Source organism: Gavialis gangeticus, unplaced genomic scaffold (assembly GCF_001723915.1).
Source record: "Gavialis gangeticus isolate Ggan-Ray unplaced genomic scaffold, GavGan_comp1, whole genome shotgun sequence".
Classification (NCBI taxonomy): domain Eukaryota; kingdom Metazoa; phylum Chordata; order Crocodylia; family Gavialidae; genus Gavialis; species Gavialis gangeticus.
This window is the reverse complement of record NW_017729007.1, coordinates 449,733-465,826: the sequence shown is the minus strand read 5'-3', so window position 1 is coordinate 465,826 and position 16,094 is coordinate 449,733. Positions and strand designations below refer to the sequence as shown.

General features: G+C 41.1%; 1 protein-coding gene and 1 long non-coding RNA gene across 3 annotated transcripts in view; one reads left to right on the top strand and one right to left on the bottom strand.

The window, feature by feature from the left end:
• The window catches only part of PTPN3 (protein tyrosine phosphatase, non-receptor type 3), a 303,867-nt gene that overhangs the window by 86,167 nt on the left and 201,606 nt on the right, over nucleotides 1-16,094 (bottom strand). For both annotated transcript variants that reach the window (XM_019509251.1, XM_019509252.1), the window contains 5 exons: nucleotides 12,236-12,392; nucleotides 10,079-10,242; nucleotides 4,170-4,260; nucleotides 3,829-3,890; nucleotides 1,491-1,637 (listed from right to left, as the gene is read on the bottom strand). In XM_019509251.1, the coding sequence (XP_019364796.1) occupies nucleotides 1,491-1,637; nucleotides 3,829-3,890; nucleotides 4,170-4,260; nucleotides 10,079-10,242; nucleotides 12,236-12,392 (621 nt within the window). The remainder of the gene's footprint in view (nucleotides 1-1,490; nucleotides 1,638-3,828; nucleotides 3,891-4,169; nucleotides 4,261-10,078; nucleotides 10,243-12,235; nucleotides 12,393-16,094) is intronic.
• On the top strand, nucleotides 6,761-12,193 carry LOC109292014. Its single transcript, XR_002096021.1, has 3 exons — nucleotides 6,761-7,093; nucleotides 9,881-9,945; nucleotides 11,474-12,193. It is a non-coding gene; the product is annotated as an uncharacterized LOC109292014 (long non-coding RNA).

Here is a 16,094-nt window from a genome sequence, read left to right as displayed (position 1 = left end):
CCCCCCCCCCCCCCACACACACACACCCACAGTTCCCCACATGTTCACAAGGTTCACCCCCACTACACCCACAGAACCACACACACCCCGCAATCATACAAAGTACCCACATAATTTTGCATAACTGAGTTTTTCTACACATAGTTTTGAGTTTTTAGCTGTGCGATTAAAATCACGATTAATTGCGACTAATTTAAAACTAATTGCAATGACATTTTTTTTAATCATTTGGCAGCTCTATTTCTAATCTATGTTACTGTAATTTCTGATACTTGCAGTACAGTTGTGAACTCATTTGGGGGGGAAAAAGGATATCAATTTATGTAACTCAGAAGCACATGCACAGAAAATCAGAAGGCAAGAGCTAGTCAGGGAAGGAAAGCTCTTCACAACTGCAATGAAAACAGTGTGCGAATACAATTCAGGAACATAAATGGCTTTTCTTTACAGACCCCAAACTGTACTTTGGAAGACTGGGGACCATTGTTTGTCAGAAATAAGGTTTTCAAAACTGTTTTAAAGAACTACAGTCAAGGATACATAGCCAAATGATTATTTCTTAATTTGGAGAACCTCAAGTACTTTACTACTGCTCAGTACATTTTATGGAGGTGCTGAAGAATAAATGGTCCACCATAAAATCAGTATTCTAAACACGATTTTCTAAATATTGACTCTCATATAACCCATTTCTCAGAACCATTGGTTTTGAACCAGAAAGTCAGATTAGGAAGTGACAAGGTAGCAAGGAACATAAGGAACATGACCAAAAATAATGAAACATTCCCCTCACCAGTAAGGCAAGGAAACGCGGTGATTTGTCCTACCTCCCAGCTGGCCAAAACTAGTACTAAATAGTTTTTAGCCTCCAAATACTCAAATACAACATGTTTCCGTGTTATCTGCTCAACAGCTGCTCATTTTTTAAGGCTAAAAATAATACTTCATTCACGCATGAAAACAGCAAATAATATAGTGCATATTTAACATAAGTATAATTTATATTTCAGTTTTCTATTAATTCATTTCAGAATTGTATCATTTCAGAACCATAGTGTAACCATTTAAACTGTTAAGATTCTTCAAAATGGTTTTAGGAAAGATTTTTTTCAGGCTTTTCAACAACATTAATCATTTTAAAATGCTACGTTTTGACTATCTTTGTGACAGTGCATACTCTAACTAGCCTGGGAATACTGTTTGCACCAAAAAAGATACCAACATTTTCCATTCTAATATTGCATTTGTTTTCACATATGGGATGATAGAAAATCAGAAGTGCCATAGAGTTGTTTACTGAAAACCATGGGGGAAAATAAAATTCCAGAACCGTAGCGCATAGTATGGATCAACAGAGTCATACAGTTTTGATAAAAAATGTTTCTAATAAAAGCACATTCAAATCCCATGATCAAAATACAAGTCAGGCAGATGTTTAATTACATGGCAACTAATGTCAACTGCAAGAATCTAGAAGACCACACACTTACCCGTCCTCGTTCCGTAAGGGTTGTCAACATGATGATCAATGTTAATCTGTGATCCCAGACTACCTGCCAGAAATGTGCGCAGGTATGTGGAAGAGGCCCTTGAGTGGCAATGTATCTGTTCACGATGCCAGCGGAAGGAATTTCCATCTATCAAGAAAGGGAAAACCTTACATAAAGTTTACTCTCACTACTAAAGTAATTACAGCTTCCTGTTAAACATTTATTTTGTATAGGTGAACTTCTGAAGAAAGATTAAAGGAAGCAAGTCAACAAACAAGACTGCCAAGATCACATCAAAGTTCCATAGAATATCCCACGTCAAATTACTAACTTGAAGTGAACTAAAAATCATGTGTCAATAGATAAAAATGTCTTTTGATTATTTTTCTGTACTACAATTCAAAGAAACCCAACTGTAATGCTGACATTAGAAGCCATTTATAACATCTAAACATTTTTGGAAGACTATCTACTGACCAGCCAAATTGTTTCTCCACAGATAAACATTTTGATTAGTAAGGACAGTATTTTTAGCTAACCTATATCCATAATTATACAATCAATAATTGTTTATTATTTCCCCACATTTATAAATACAAATACATACTTGAAAAAAATGCCAGGTTTCTTTTGCTTCCCAGTATTGATGTCCTTATAAATCAATCCATCTATATTAACCTTTTTTACTGCTAAACCAGTTGACTACAGCAACAGTTATCAAACCTTTCCCTACTCAAGACTTGATATCCACCTGTAATTAACTCATGGAAAACAAAATACCAATGTCCATTGTGCTGCTTGTTTCAGGGATGAATGTGCTTGTTTTCTTCTCCCCATCACATATTTATTCCAGGGAAAGGACTACTTCATCACATTGTATGGTGGCTTTCCCAGGACAGGGATCAAAATTGGTCAGATTTGTGGTGGTTCAACAAACAGATACATTTTCATGAAGAGTGAATGTAAACTTTCATACATTAAAAAAAGGCTTCTCTTCTATGGTCACAGGGAATACCTTTGAAACACAAACCATGCATAAACTGATATAGTGAGGCTTGCTTGTGTTTGCAAACAACTACTCTAAGAAATTAATATAAATATAATCAATGTCAAGTTATTGCCTCTAAAATCTTATAATGGCAATTCAAATATGAACACGATTATTTATTTGACTGCTGACAAAAGTTCATAAGACAGGAGAGGGTCAATGAATATTAACTGTGAATGACAGTCTCCTTTTGGCTTCTGAAGTGAGTGGGAATTTGGTTTACCAGAGTAACAAAGCTTTTGTTTCCAATTTCCATTTCAGGCTCAAATACACAAAGGTGCTTTCTGTACAGTTAAGACATTCAGATGTATAATCATGAGTTTCCCCACAACTCCTTCATGTGACACAGGACCAAGTGGACTATAAAGAAGTATGGAAGTACATCCTTATGAACAGGAATTGCAGGCAGAATGGAAGAGAATAAAGGAACAAATAAGAATACTGCATCCTCACCCCAACCCCCCACTTCGAGAAAGAAGCTAAACTAATAAGAAAAAAAAAAGAATACTCAAAGGAAGTAGGTTCCACCTGAAAACACCTGAACCACCAAAATGAACAACGGAAAACATCACGGACACACGAGAGGTACACAACTATTTTCTGAACTGCTGTGGCATAACCTTCAACAATTACCATTCAACTAAACTAATGCTTCAGGAAAAGTAAAACTTAAAAAAAAAAAGTGTGCTTCTTAATTGAAGCACTAAGGCATTCACATCTCACAGATGGTAAAGGATCTAACTTATGCAATGCTAATATGTTGTCTTCTTCATGGCTGCACTTTATTTAACATAAAACTCCTTCATTTTTAACAATTATGAAAAGTTACAAAATAATTTAAACATTGTGACTTACTCAAATTAATACCTGATTATTGGAAGCTGCGTGTAAAATCTAAGAAGTAATTTTCATGGATAATCATCTGAATATTTGGGAGCGTGTCCCATAGTCCTGAGTCTATTTAAACACATAAACACTGAAACCTACACTTTGAGAGCCCAGGTCTTTACAGGACTGCACTATGTGAAACTGACAAACCATTTCTCCACTGGTTCAAAACATCCTGCATATATGCTAATTGGATTCTTTGAGCATATTGTCCATCAGTACAACCATACATATGTACTTTTAAATTTTCTATTATGAAGGGGCCCACAAAAATGCAATGAATAAAACCTCAGTGTGTCTGCATGTGCACCTTTTTTTTTTTTTAAATACACAAAATAATTTAGCCTGTTGCTGCACTATGAAAGATAATGAATAATTAATATGGATGCCTGCATGACTTACAGTCACATAATTTGCATTAATGTAATCTTCATCTCCTTGCAATATTATTCGTGTGGCATCATCTGTAGCAAAAAAAAAATTACATTAGCTATAAAACAGTTAGCTGGTCTGCTTTTTATTACTATTTCTTTTTTTAGGACAAATAAAAGAGCTGTAGGCACTTTGAGAACAGGCACATAATGCCATATACAGCAAAATGGACCATCTTTTAGAAAGGAAAATGGACACCTCTGATTAGAAAACAGAATCAGTTATGGAAAAGTTCATGGCAGTAATTTCATAAAATGTAAAGCAGCATTTGGAGCATAAAAGGGAACAGAAGTTTTATACTGAACACTCACACGGTAGAACATCTTTGTATCGGTTTTTGTCCATATTTTGAGGAACTTTTGCACATGTAACTGCCAGCCCCGGCTTCTTCCTGTAAAGTTGCTACAAGACAGATATGAAAAAAAGACAACATTTTGAATAGTTTGCTTAACTGGATACAAATGTGCTACAGGTACCAAATACATGCACTTAAAAAAGCTAGCTTAAAGCAACCATGCAATGGGTTTTAGAAGACTTTAATTGCATACAAAAGTAAAGTGAAGATCATTTTTAAAACGTGAATAGAATCCTATCATCTTCTGTAGATAAATACTTGAAAAAAATCAAGCATAATAAAAGATATCAGATTCACTCAAAGAACCTTGTCTGAAAAATCACGGAAATATGGGAATCATTGACAAACTAACTGCTTCTAACCAAGGTCTGCTTTCTGTTATAATAAATTTAGTAGAATGATGGGTTCTAAAGGTATTGGAAGGAAGGTGGTGGCAATAAAACTAGTCAGAAGAGAAATAAATGCTGAAGGCTAGCACTTACCAGAACGAATGGCAATACAAATTCACATCCCCTTTGACTTACTGGGCCAAAAGTGATATTTTCTTCCAAGGACTTAAAAGGAAGCAGTAAAAACTTAGTGTACTACAGTATCTAAGCATACCTGAGTGTTATTTGGAACCATATCCTACCCAAAAATAGCACAGGGTTTTTTTGGAGTAAATATACTAATGTAAATGACAACAGATAGAGTACATACACGTACAGGCAGGCATGTACACTTACAGAAGCTCAAATAGGAGTGACACATTTGATCTGGGGATTTTTGCCTGGACAAGCACTTTGGTGTGGGGAAAGTTGTGCCACTTGGGGCAAACTGACCCTGCCCAGCTCTTCCCAGAATTTCAGCCAGGGGGAGCTAGAGGTTGGGGCCAGCACCTGTATTGGCCCCAGCAGTATAAAAAGCTGCCCTGAAGAGCAGCTGAGGGCTACTTGCCCTCAGGAGCTTCTGAGACCTGGCCAGTTGATATCTGGGGACACCAGCCCCTTGTGCCAGCTGGACTGCTGAAGCAGCCCTAACCTAGAGTGGCCCCTGCACCCTCTACCCACTGCAGCAGTCTGGCAGTGAGGGCTGTTGGCTGGCTGTGACCTGCTGCCACTGCTGACAGCATCTGCCCCCTTGGACCTGCGGCCCCATGCCTGCCAGACCCAGACAGGGACTGCACAGCTGCCTGTGCTGTGGTGCAGACACTGAAGCAGAGCCACCTGTACCTCTGAGCCAGCTGCCAGTGGGCCGTGGCTGCACAGCTGGCCTTAAGGCAGCACTGCTGTCATGTCTTCTAGTGTTCTCGCTCTGCCATCTGGGCAGCTATTGCCCAGAAGATGTGCTTCTTGTGGTGGCCCACTTCAAAAACTGTCAAATCGGGTCCTCCTGGCCCCCAAATGGCCAGGTCAGTCACCTCATCTGCCCTCCAGCTGGGTCACTGGTGCTGGCCCCAACCCCTAGCTCCCCCTGGCTGAAGACCTGGGAGGAGCTGGGCAGGGTGAGTTTGCCCCAAGCAGCACAATTTGCCCCACACCAAAGTGCATGGTCAGGCATGTGTACTGAGATGCAAATCTTCGATACAAATTTGTGCCGCTACTATTTGAGCTGCTGGAAGCACACGTTCTTGTATGTGTGGAAACACCCATAATGCACAGCAAATGAAGCAAAGGAATAAACTGAATGAGGCATAAAGTCTATTAAGGAAAAAAATAATTGTATGTAATCACATAAGCGAACTTTTACCCCGATACATATTACAGTTGGGTGCACAACTACAACATTGGCATATCCAGATTTCAAAGTGCTTTACTTCACAACCTGATTTTAGTATTTTTAGTGGAATACATGTAAATGAAGTGCCTAGGGAAGTGGATAACTGGAGAATCTCAACAGACAAACCAAGAAACCTTCACCGTTCTTGGTACTGCAAATCTACTGATTTCTACTGTACTGATTTCTAGTGAACTTAAAAAAAAAAGAAACAAAACAAAACAAAAAAAAAAAAACAAGAACAAAATACCCCTGCCTCCTGGTATCAGATATAGAAATCTTACTCTGGTTTATAGGAACCATGAGTCTTAGTTAATCTTGATTTCTATTCATAATCAGAGAAACAGTGAGAATTATTTATAAGGAAAACAAACCACAAGCTTATAAGGCTTGTGAATTTTAAACACTCCCTTGTTGGTACTTGAAGGAATTAGTAAATAACTTAAATATGAAAAGTATGCATTTCCTTCCAATAAATAAAATGACATTATAATGCACATCTCTTTATAAAATAGGCACACATATTGTGTGCGCACATACCAACACACATTTACATTACTATACTTGTAATAAGAACAGGAACTACACTTGATCTGAGCCAACTACCATATATACCAAGTAAAAAAAAAAGTTTTAGTCATCTAATCTCCAGTAAGTCTTAATTTTTCCAACAATAATTTTAATACTCCTAAAGAATTTAATGTCTTGCAGTTTTAAAACAATTTATGTTAAAGCAAAAGAATGCTCACAGAACACCTTCTCATATGAAAGTTGTGACTACTGAACTAATGTGCTAAAAATTAGTTCCACTGTAAGGTTAATTGAATCCTGAAGCTAAATATCACAGCTCACTACACACTTTCAGCTTGAACGGCATAAACAGAAGAAAAGCCTTATGGGAACAGACCTAGTTAGTATACATATATACTTAAGTATATATATTTTTTAAATATTTGCAGCAGCCAGAATTCAAGTTCAGCTTTCTGCCTGACTATTGATTTATGCTTCTGATAGGAGACAGGGGTGTTACTAAATGTCAAGGTTTCAGTTCTGGGTTTTTCAATGTCTTTGCTGGATTAAACTGTAATGTGTTGAAGTCTACTCACCAAATAATTCCTCAGCTTTGTAAGTAAAAGTATCACTTATCCTTTCACATATTTAAAATGTGTTATTTAATTATAATAAAACCGAATCAGTGAGTAATTGTTGCCATAGTAAATACTATGATCTTTGTTCCTCATAACAGTTTTTATATTTTAAAGATTGTTTATGAATCTGTGATTTAAACAACAGATTTTTAAAATTGAATTTTAGTTGGTTAAGTCTAGCATATGAACTCATTACCTTGATCCAAGAGACTTAAGGAAAACAGCTAATGAGCCATTGCTTATTGTTTGAAAAATGCACAGAAAATTTGGGAGGTAACAGAAGATGGGAAACAAACACTAGAAGAGTGGATCCTGGCAACTGCCTTCCAGTTGGTGACAGCTCTAAAATATTAGCTGGTGCAAAAAAGAAAAGGTTGCCTGCTTTTTTTAAATGACTTTTTAACTTATAGAATATTAACTTAAAATGTACACAGACACACACGTTGTAAAGTACCTTAACAACCACAAATGAAATGATATTGTGCCAAGTTCTAGGTTTAGTCTTACTTTAATATGTTCATTAGCAATTTGGGGGGAAAAATTACATTTACAGTGACTTGTATACAGGTTTCCCTTGATTTATGAGGGTTCTGTATATGTGAATTTGCTCTTACATGATGACCCTTTTTATACCCAAAATTCGTTATATGTGAGGTAAATTCGCTCTTATGCAACTGGCATAAGCACCCCGCCCCAAGCAGGTAAGTCTGTGGGGGGCGGGGAAAGGGCCCCACTCACCCCAGCACCTGATGCAGCTGCTCTGGGAGTGGCCGATGCCAGCTGCCTGCAGCTGCTGGGCTGCACTTTGGCCCAAACCCACTGGGGCTCCACTTGTCCCTATTCACCCCAGCCCCTGGGCTGCACTATGCCTTGGTGCAGGCAGGTGGTGTCAGATGCTCCCGGGTCTTCTGCAGCAGGGGCTGGGGTGAGTAGGGAGAAGTGGAGCCCTGGGGAACAGCAGTTTGTCCCCGCTCATCCAGAAGCAGCCGACGCCAGCAGCCTGGAGCCGCTGGGCTGCATCCCGCCGCAACTCGCCCAGGGCTCTGCTTGTCCTCACTTACCCCAGCTCTTGGGCTGCGCTGGGCCATGGTGCAGGCAGGTGGTGTCAGCTGCTCCTGGGTCTGCTGCAGCAGGAGGTGGGGTGAGTGGGACAAGTGGAGCCCTGGGGGGGGTTGAGGCACAGTGCAACCCAACAGCTGCAGGCAGCTGGTGTTGACCAGTCCCAGGGCCACTGCAGCAGGGGCTGGGGTGAGTGGAGACGAGCTGTGCCATGCCCCAGAGCCCCACTTCGCCCCACTTACCCCAGCCCCTGCAGTACACCCAAGAGCAGCCAATACCACCTGTCTGCACCACGGCAAGGTGCAGCCCAGGGGCTGAGGTGAGTGGGGGCAACTGGAGCCTGGGAAGAATTTTATTTACATTTAATATTTGAGGTATTTGTTGATTAAGTATGAAAACAAAGACAACCATTGTATTACCCCTGTTTTATATCAATTAGTTTATTTAATGATCCCCTTGCAGTTTTGGTTTTCACTAGGCTGCCTGCACCCTTCCCCCTCCTCCCCTCCCTTTATTTTTCCCCTTAAATCAGCAATTGGACTACTTCATACAAGTGGTGAAGCGATTATAGTGAAGTGACTGGATATTTCTGTTAAAATGGGCATCAGTGAAATTGGTAAGATAGCTGATATTTAAATTGACACCTTTAGTTTTTACAATTCATACAACATGGAGACAGTGAATAATTCACACTCCTCAGTTACTGTGTCAGGAAATCTCAAAGAGGTATCACAACATACTTACAATAAACTCATATTTGGAAAGTTTATTTCACAACTATGAGGGCCAGAAATGTGTCTTTCTAAAAATAAAATATTAGGTCCAAAAACAATTTGGCAGTACTGTGGACCCAAACCAGGAAGTGATCATCAAACAGGTCAGAACTAAACCTTCCTGAAGACAGATTATAAGCCACTAGAAAAATGTCTTGCAGTGTCAAGGAAAGATGCAAACTTTGAAAAAATATAAAAGTGGAAAAAAATCCATTCATGCTGTTGTAGAAAAGCAATATTCTGTTTGTGGGCAATTTAAAAATCAATGGACCATGCTTTTTAGAGGCTCAAAAATCACTATAAACGAGCATTTGGAATCCTGACAGCAAGGCAGGCATTGAGAATCAAGTTTACTGCACTGAATAGCCTTTAACACAAGAAAAGAACTTGAGTAAGATTTTTCTACTTATTACTGCAGTGAAGGAGTGAATCTGATAAATTATATTTGCATGCATTTTAGCTGCAGACATTTTCATGGTGCTCACTGCCAACACAGTTGAGCTTGTTGTATAATGGTAATGAATTTATCTATATAACAGGCCTGTGCAGTAGAGACAATCTCATTTTAAAGCCTGAGGAGTTGAGGCATGGTGAGATGTAGTGATTTCTTGAAGGTCACACAAGCTGTATAATGGAGGGCCAGGAAGAGCACTCAGATATTTTAAATTCATAAACCCATCATAAGAAAATGGCAGGAGAGAGCAGGCTCCAGCTATTGCCGACTGTAAATTACAGCCAAAAAAATGGGTAGACATATTTTTTATTGCAATAATAAAAGATAATTTTATAATTTTACTGGGTGACAGTACAGACTAGACTGACTTCTGTCAGGGGAAAGAAACAACTAGTTTTGGCATAAAATAATTTTTCAAAAATGAACTTGGTGGGCTTTGGGTGGTTGAACTTAATTAAAAGCAGATTTTTCTCAACAGATGGTGTTTAATGCAAGCCTGATAATTCAGTCTACTACCAAGATGGAGAAGAGTTAGAATGACAGGTGATGTGCTCAATCTGTTGAGGTGGGGTTGAATGGAAATGAGAAAATGTCCAAGGTCCATATGCTTTGAAGTCACTCTTGCATCACAGACACCAGGCAGTACCATGGCTACTGTAAATGTAATGTTACCTACCTCAAACTGAGTGAGCACTGTCCCGTTTTCCAGACCTTTCTTCAGTTGTTCCATAGACTCTTCTAGTGTATCACCATATTCTGAACACGTGGGAAGAATGGATTGCTGAAAATTCTGAGAATCAGCTTCATCTTCAGATTTGGTCTCAACAAAGTGTTTGACAACTGAAAGACACATGAGCATATTTATACTTTTCAGACCCATCCAAAGGCAATATCAGTTATGTCTTTAGTAAAATCTGTGTTAAAATATGTTGGTGTTCAAGGGTGATGTACAAACCTGGATGCTTCATGTTAGACTGCTAAACTCAAATTTAGGCATCTCAGTAACTTTGGCTACCTTTTTGTGTGTGCTGACCAATGTCAACTCCTGAAAAAATGACTAGGAGTAGCAGGCATTCAATGGGTGCATCTACACTTGCAGTTACCCCGACTGAATAAACTCTGGTGCAGTTTGCACCAGCATTGGCTGCTCCCGGGACCAGCATTTACACGTGTGCCTGGAATTGCAGCAATGCAAGCCAGGGCAGAGGAGCCCCAAGCTGGCAGAGGGTCTGGGAGTTCAGCCCTGGGCTTTGGCATCACAGCTGGCTGGGGCATGAGGGTACTACAGTGCAGGGCTAGTTGGCAGGATCGCCCCACACTGTAGCACCTTTGTGTCCTAGCCAGCCCTGGTCACCATCTTCACGTGCTTTTCTGCCACGCTAAATGACTCAGCTGACGGATAGTACTTGTCCTGGACAGTACTATCCTACAGCAGAATTAATTAATTTACTGTACTCTAATACGACAAGCTAATTAGCCAGCACTGCAGTAAAGCACATGTGTAGATGCACCAAACATGTTTGAAAAATTAGACAACTTCTCTCCATACCTAAATATGGATGCATGAGTTTAACTTGAAGCATCCAAGTTTGAAAATTTTATATTTATGTACCAGGCAAACAGGGAAGCAACTCATCAGTCACTATCACAGAAGAAGCTAGAGAAATTTGTCTAAAACAGGGGTTGTCTTGGGAAGGCCTCGGGGTATGTGGGAAGGCCCTAGGGGGTACGTGCAGGTGGTGGGGGACGGAGCACTGCCACCTACCACCCTGCGCCACCGTTTCACAGAAGCAGGGCTGGGGTGGGGCAAGTGCCACTGTCGCTGCCATATATCACTCTGCACCGCCGCTGCATGCAACCCCCCCCCCCCGCGGCTGGGGGTACACTTATTAAAACACCTCACAAAGATGCCAGGTATCCAAAAAAGAGACACAATAAATGGAAATGGACAGCTGATGAGTCTGTTTTCTTAAATGAATTGTTCTGGGCTTTCCATAGGAAAGAGATGTTGCACTTAGAAAACTTAGGTTTTTTTGCTATTGATCTGTGATCTCCTGTGGTCTCTCTTTAGGTACTGCGTACAGTTGGAAACTCAGTGTAAAGCCTCTCTGTATCTGTAGGCATCATCCGACAGTTACTATGTGCCTCTGTAAACCAAATAGAGAAACTGTAAGCCAAAGACTCACACCTCTGTTGGGATTCTGGGAAAGAGTGAGTTAAAGCTACAGTGGGACCCTGTGGAGTCAGGACCAGACCCTGAGGACAAGAAGCTGGGCTGCAAGCCCTGCCACTCAAGAGAGAGTGGTAACACTGGTGAATTAGCACACCAAGGTATGACTGGAAAAGACTGTGCCAAACCCAGTTCAAACTCCAGAGGCTTAAACCATCCAGGGATACATGAGCTGGGTCCCCTGGTGACAACCTGATGAGTGAGCAAGCAAAGGAAGGAAGGGGACAGGGCAGGAACAAACATTAAAACTAAGGATACTGTAGCAAGTTTCTGCTCATCTATAATTTGGGCTTTCTAGTAATCTCCAAACAATCTCCTCCCCTTGGATCAATATTGTTTCCCAACTTGTCGTTTTGTAAGGGGCAAGGGATACTTAGTTATTTTGTACTGAAGTGTTTCTCACTCTGACAGCATGAGACCACAGGACTTATACCAAACATTTAATGTTAATCTTTCAGATAAGAGGGGATTTGTGTTTCAATATAGTCAAATTCACAGCACAACTGTTGATGGTGAACAAAATTAAGTAAATTGCAAAGGAGGAAAATGCCATCAAGAGACCCTTAGAGTCTCAAATAAGAACCTCAAAAGCAGCCTGGTTACCTTTCCGCTTGACCAGAAGTGCAAGTTCCCTTGTGTGTGATTCTCTGCTGGCTTTTATAAACATGACCACTTGGTCATGAGTGTGCTCTGAGATGTCTCGGCCATTGATTAACACTATCTGATCACCTTCATTTAGTTTTGGGATGCATTTATCCGCCTGTTTCAAGACCAGAAAGAGAGACAAATGTCATTCTGCACAACCCAATAAGTAGAGACAAAGACAGATGCCAGGTACAGGCATTATGTTTCTATCAGGAGAATGCTGCTCTCCCAATAGAAACTACAACAGTTCATTCAATTTCTCCCAGAGGAAACATGTCCCCTCTGGGAGAAAGATCCTCCAGGTGACAAAGCCTGTTCAAGGCCAGAGTTCCTCTATTCTTAAGGAACAAGGTTGTTTTAGGTAGCACAGCCTTGAGGTCTCTTGCCTCATACTCGGAGCGTCATCAGATAGGGCATTTTTACACATGCTCTGGGAGTGTGGGGTAGGAGGCAGGAATGCTTTAATTAGAGCGGCTCTCAGATGCTCTAAAGTGCCTGGAGCTTCTCATGTATCAGCATCCCAGTGCTTCAGAATGGCAGTAGGGGGTGCTTTAAGGCTTGTTGAATGAGCTTTAAAAAGCCCCTGTCACCATTCTGAAGTGCAGGGACACTGATACATGAGATGCAGAGGCTAGCTCGAGTGTGGTAATCACCATGCTCCAGCAGACTCAGTTAACTGAGTCTGCTCCAATGCACTGTAATTACAGCACACTGGAGCTGCCTCCATGCTTGTGTACAGGCACCCATAGATTGAAAATCAAAAGCATTTAAGTAGTTTCAAAACTCCATAATGAAGACAAAAGAAACAGCTTAAACACATTAACAGCTATGAAAAAATTTCCAGTACTTTGGCATGTTTATTTACCAGAAAGCCACCACGAAATACACTGTAAGTACAAGAGACTTAAGAGTATCTATCTTTTATTCAGTGGGTAAATGCTTTATTAAATGAATAAAAACCAAAACTTGTTCCTACCCCTCACTGCAGCAGTTAACACCTGCTTCCTTTTATATGTTAGACATTTTTAGAATTCTTTTGAGGTTCATATTTCCAAATGATTGTTATGGTAGCTCAGGCAGATGTTCAGCTATCACACTTTTCTAGACAAAATTGTGTAAATGTTTATTTACATATGGAGTTTTATGCAAGATTTTGTTTCACCGGTGCATGTCCCCCAGAGGCTTGAGGAAGGGTACTGTGATACCCAAAACTTGTCTGTCCCAACCATGTATCTAGTCCAATAAAATACATCATCCGAAAGACTTCCTGCCTCTTGCATATCTCCTGGATCATCATGGCAACATCACTCCAACACTACCTTCACATTCTAATATGTCACGCAAAACTTTGGCTGCTTAAATACTCTATCTTGGACCCCTAAATTCCCCACACCATTTTTAATCGGAGGTTACACCAATTACAATGGTAACAGCTTCTTCATTATCTTGAAAGGACATTGATTACTGACTTTATATCAATTAATTCTTCTCTTTAATATTACTCGCAATTAACTAAAGTTTCAATTTTTCAGCTTTGTACTCTCTACCACTTCCTTTACCTAGTTTGTTCTCTCTGCATCTTCCCAGACACTCGTGTATTATTTCATGGTAGGAGCTGATTTTATATTAGATTCTAAACTACTTTAAGATCTAGACAGGTTCTCATTTATTTTCTTGCATAGATGTTTTCTAGGAGCTCCAAAACCTCTTTTGGGAAAAGGAGATAAAATTACTTGTGAAATTTAGAGAGATAATATTATAATTAGGGACCTACTTAAATAGTGGCAAGACAAAGGTTTTTTGGCAGCTTACTGATGGCACACAGAGCCAATTTCATGGGCATTTCATGGTGGCCCCATCCCTTGGCACTGACTGGCAGAGAGGCCCTGCTCCTCACCACCAATTGGTGGAGAGGCTGGGGGAGGGGGAGGGAACAAGCGGATGTCTGCCAACTTGATTGCTGGCTGCCCCACCCCTTGCTGCTGATTAGTGGAGAGGCCCCGGCAGGGTCAAGAGGGCAGCCACCATCTTATCTGCTGTCCTTCGTGCTCCCCTACCAGCCAGCACCTTCTCCTCTTGGCAGTAAGGACTGCTGGATCCTACTGAGGAGCCAGCATTTTATTTTTGTTTTTGTTGCTGATTTCACAGATTTTGGGGACAATCATGGATTTTGCAATTTCCACAAAATCTGCAAAGCCACAAATTAAGTAGGTCTTGAATTATAAAGCACTACACAGTGTTCCCTGAGGTAAAATTTACAGGATAATGAGCAATACTAGAGTAAATTAAAGCAACAGCAAAAAAATGAAGGCGTGTTAACAGTGAGAGGCTCTAACTGGGTAGTCAGAATAGCCCACAGGCTCACTGAACACTGTGTTACAAGTAAATTTACAAATGCCAGGTCGTAAGCAACAAGGAACAGAGACGTACTTCATTTTTTTGTGGAATCTAACATTATCTATGTTTATCGTGCTGTCTGTGGCAGGGCACCTTTGGTGCCTGCCAGTTTAAGGGCTAAGATAAAGCAGCAGAGCAGCCTGCAGGTGACTGTACTCCCTAATCAGGAGCCACACAGCCAGCATGAGGCCGCCAGATTGGGAAAGAGGACTCAGCTGCTGGCGATAGGAACAGGCCTGAGTAGGGGAGTCAGGAGTTTCCTGGCTACAGCCATAGGGAGAACATCACCTGGCTGGAGCTGCTGCTCACAACATCTTGGAGGTACAGGGAAGGAGCTATGGGGAAGTTGGAGGCTCCTGGTCCTACAGAATGATGTAAAACTATACCCTGCTAGGGTAGGATGGTGTGGTGGGGCTACCTGTGGTGGGGCAGTACCCAGAAAATGCCAAACCAGTTGCCTCTCTAGTGAAAGGCAGGTATGGGGTGCCTTATAGCCCCAGCCCCCACAACCTGGTGGGTAACCCAGATGTAGAAACCAGTGGGGGGCCAGGCATGCCTAGTGAGACATCTGAGCCCCACGGGGTGTAAGACCCTGATGGCCCCAGTGAGGGGGGCAGAAAATGTGTGTAGAGGCCTGCACAGAATAGGGCTCATAGTGGCAGCCTGAAGGACTGTGCGTAAGTAGGGTCTGTTGAGGTGGGCCTGAATGACTGCACAGGGGTGCACAGAGTAGGATTGCAGGGGCAACCTGAAGGGCTGTGCACAGCCTGACCCCAAAAGGGAGTTACAACTTAAGTAGGAGACTGTAGCGAGAGGGCACGGGTTGAAGCCCCAGGGAAGGGGGCATAATAGCCAAGGTCTATGGATGCCTGAGGCTGCATTTGGGCCAGAGGTTGAGTGGTATAGGTCAGCAAGGGAGCAGGGGGAAGTAATAATGGGTAGTTTGGACCAGTGACCTAGTATTGATTTTGGATGCCATCTGTGAGGCATGGGACACTGTATAGGGAAGGTCAGAGCTGTGTATAATGCCCTAGGCATTGGGGCACTTAATGGGCAGCCTCCCGTATTTTACATCAGTTTTAAAACAGCAAGATGTGGCAGACAAGACAGGGCAGACTGCCCCAGGCAGGTGGCCAGGCCGATATCAGGACTGGCCTCATGACGGCCCCCTGTCACAGTCTTTTAACATATATTTTGCGCTCATGTACTATCCTTTCTGACTGAAACTTCTTGTAAAATGAAGGCTATTCAAAAAAATTCCTGTAAGATTAAACCAATTAGATGATCCACATCAAAATAAAATTAAGCTTAATACCATTTACTATAAAGCTTTGTGGAAAACATTTTTAAAATGATACTCAAAAAAGAAGCTTCAAATATAAGGGCACTCAGCCTCAAAAAACATTTAAAATAAATGGTA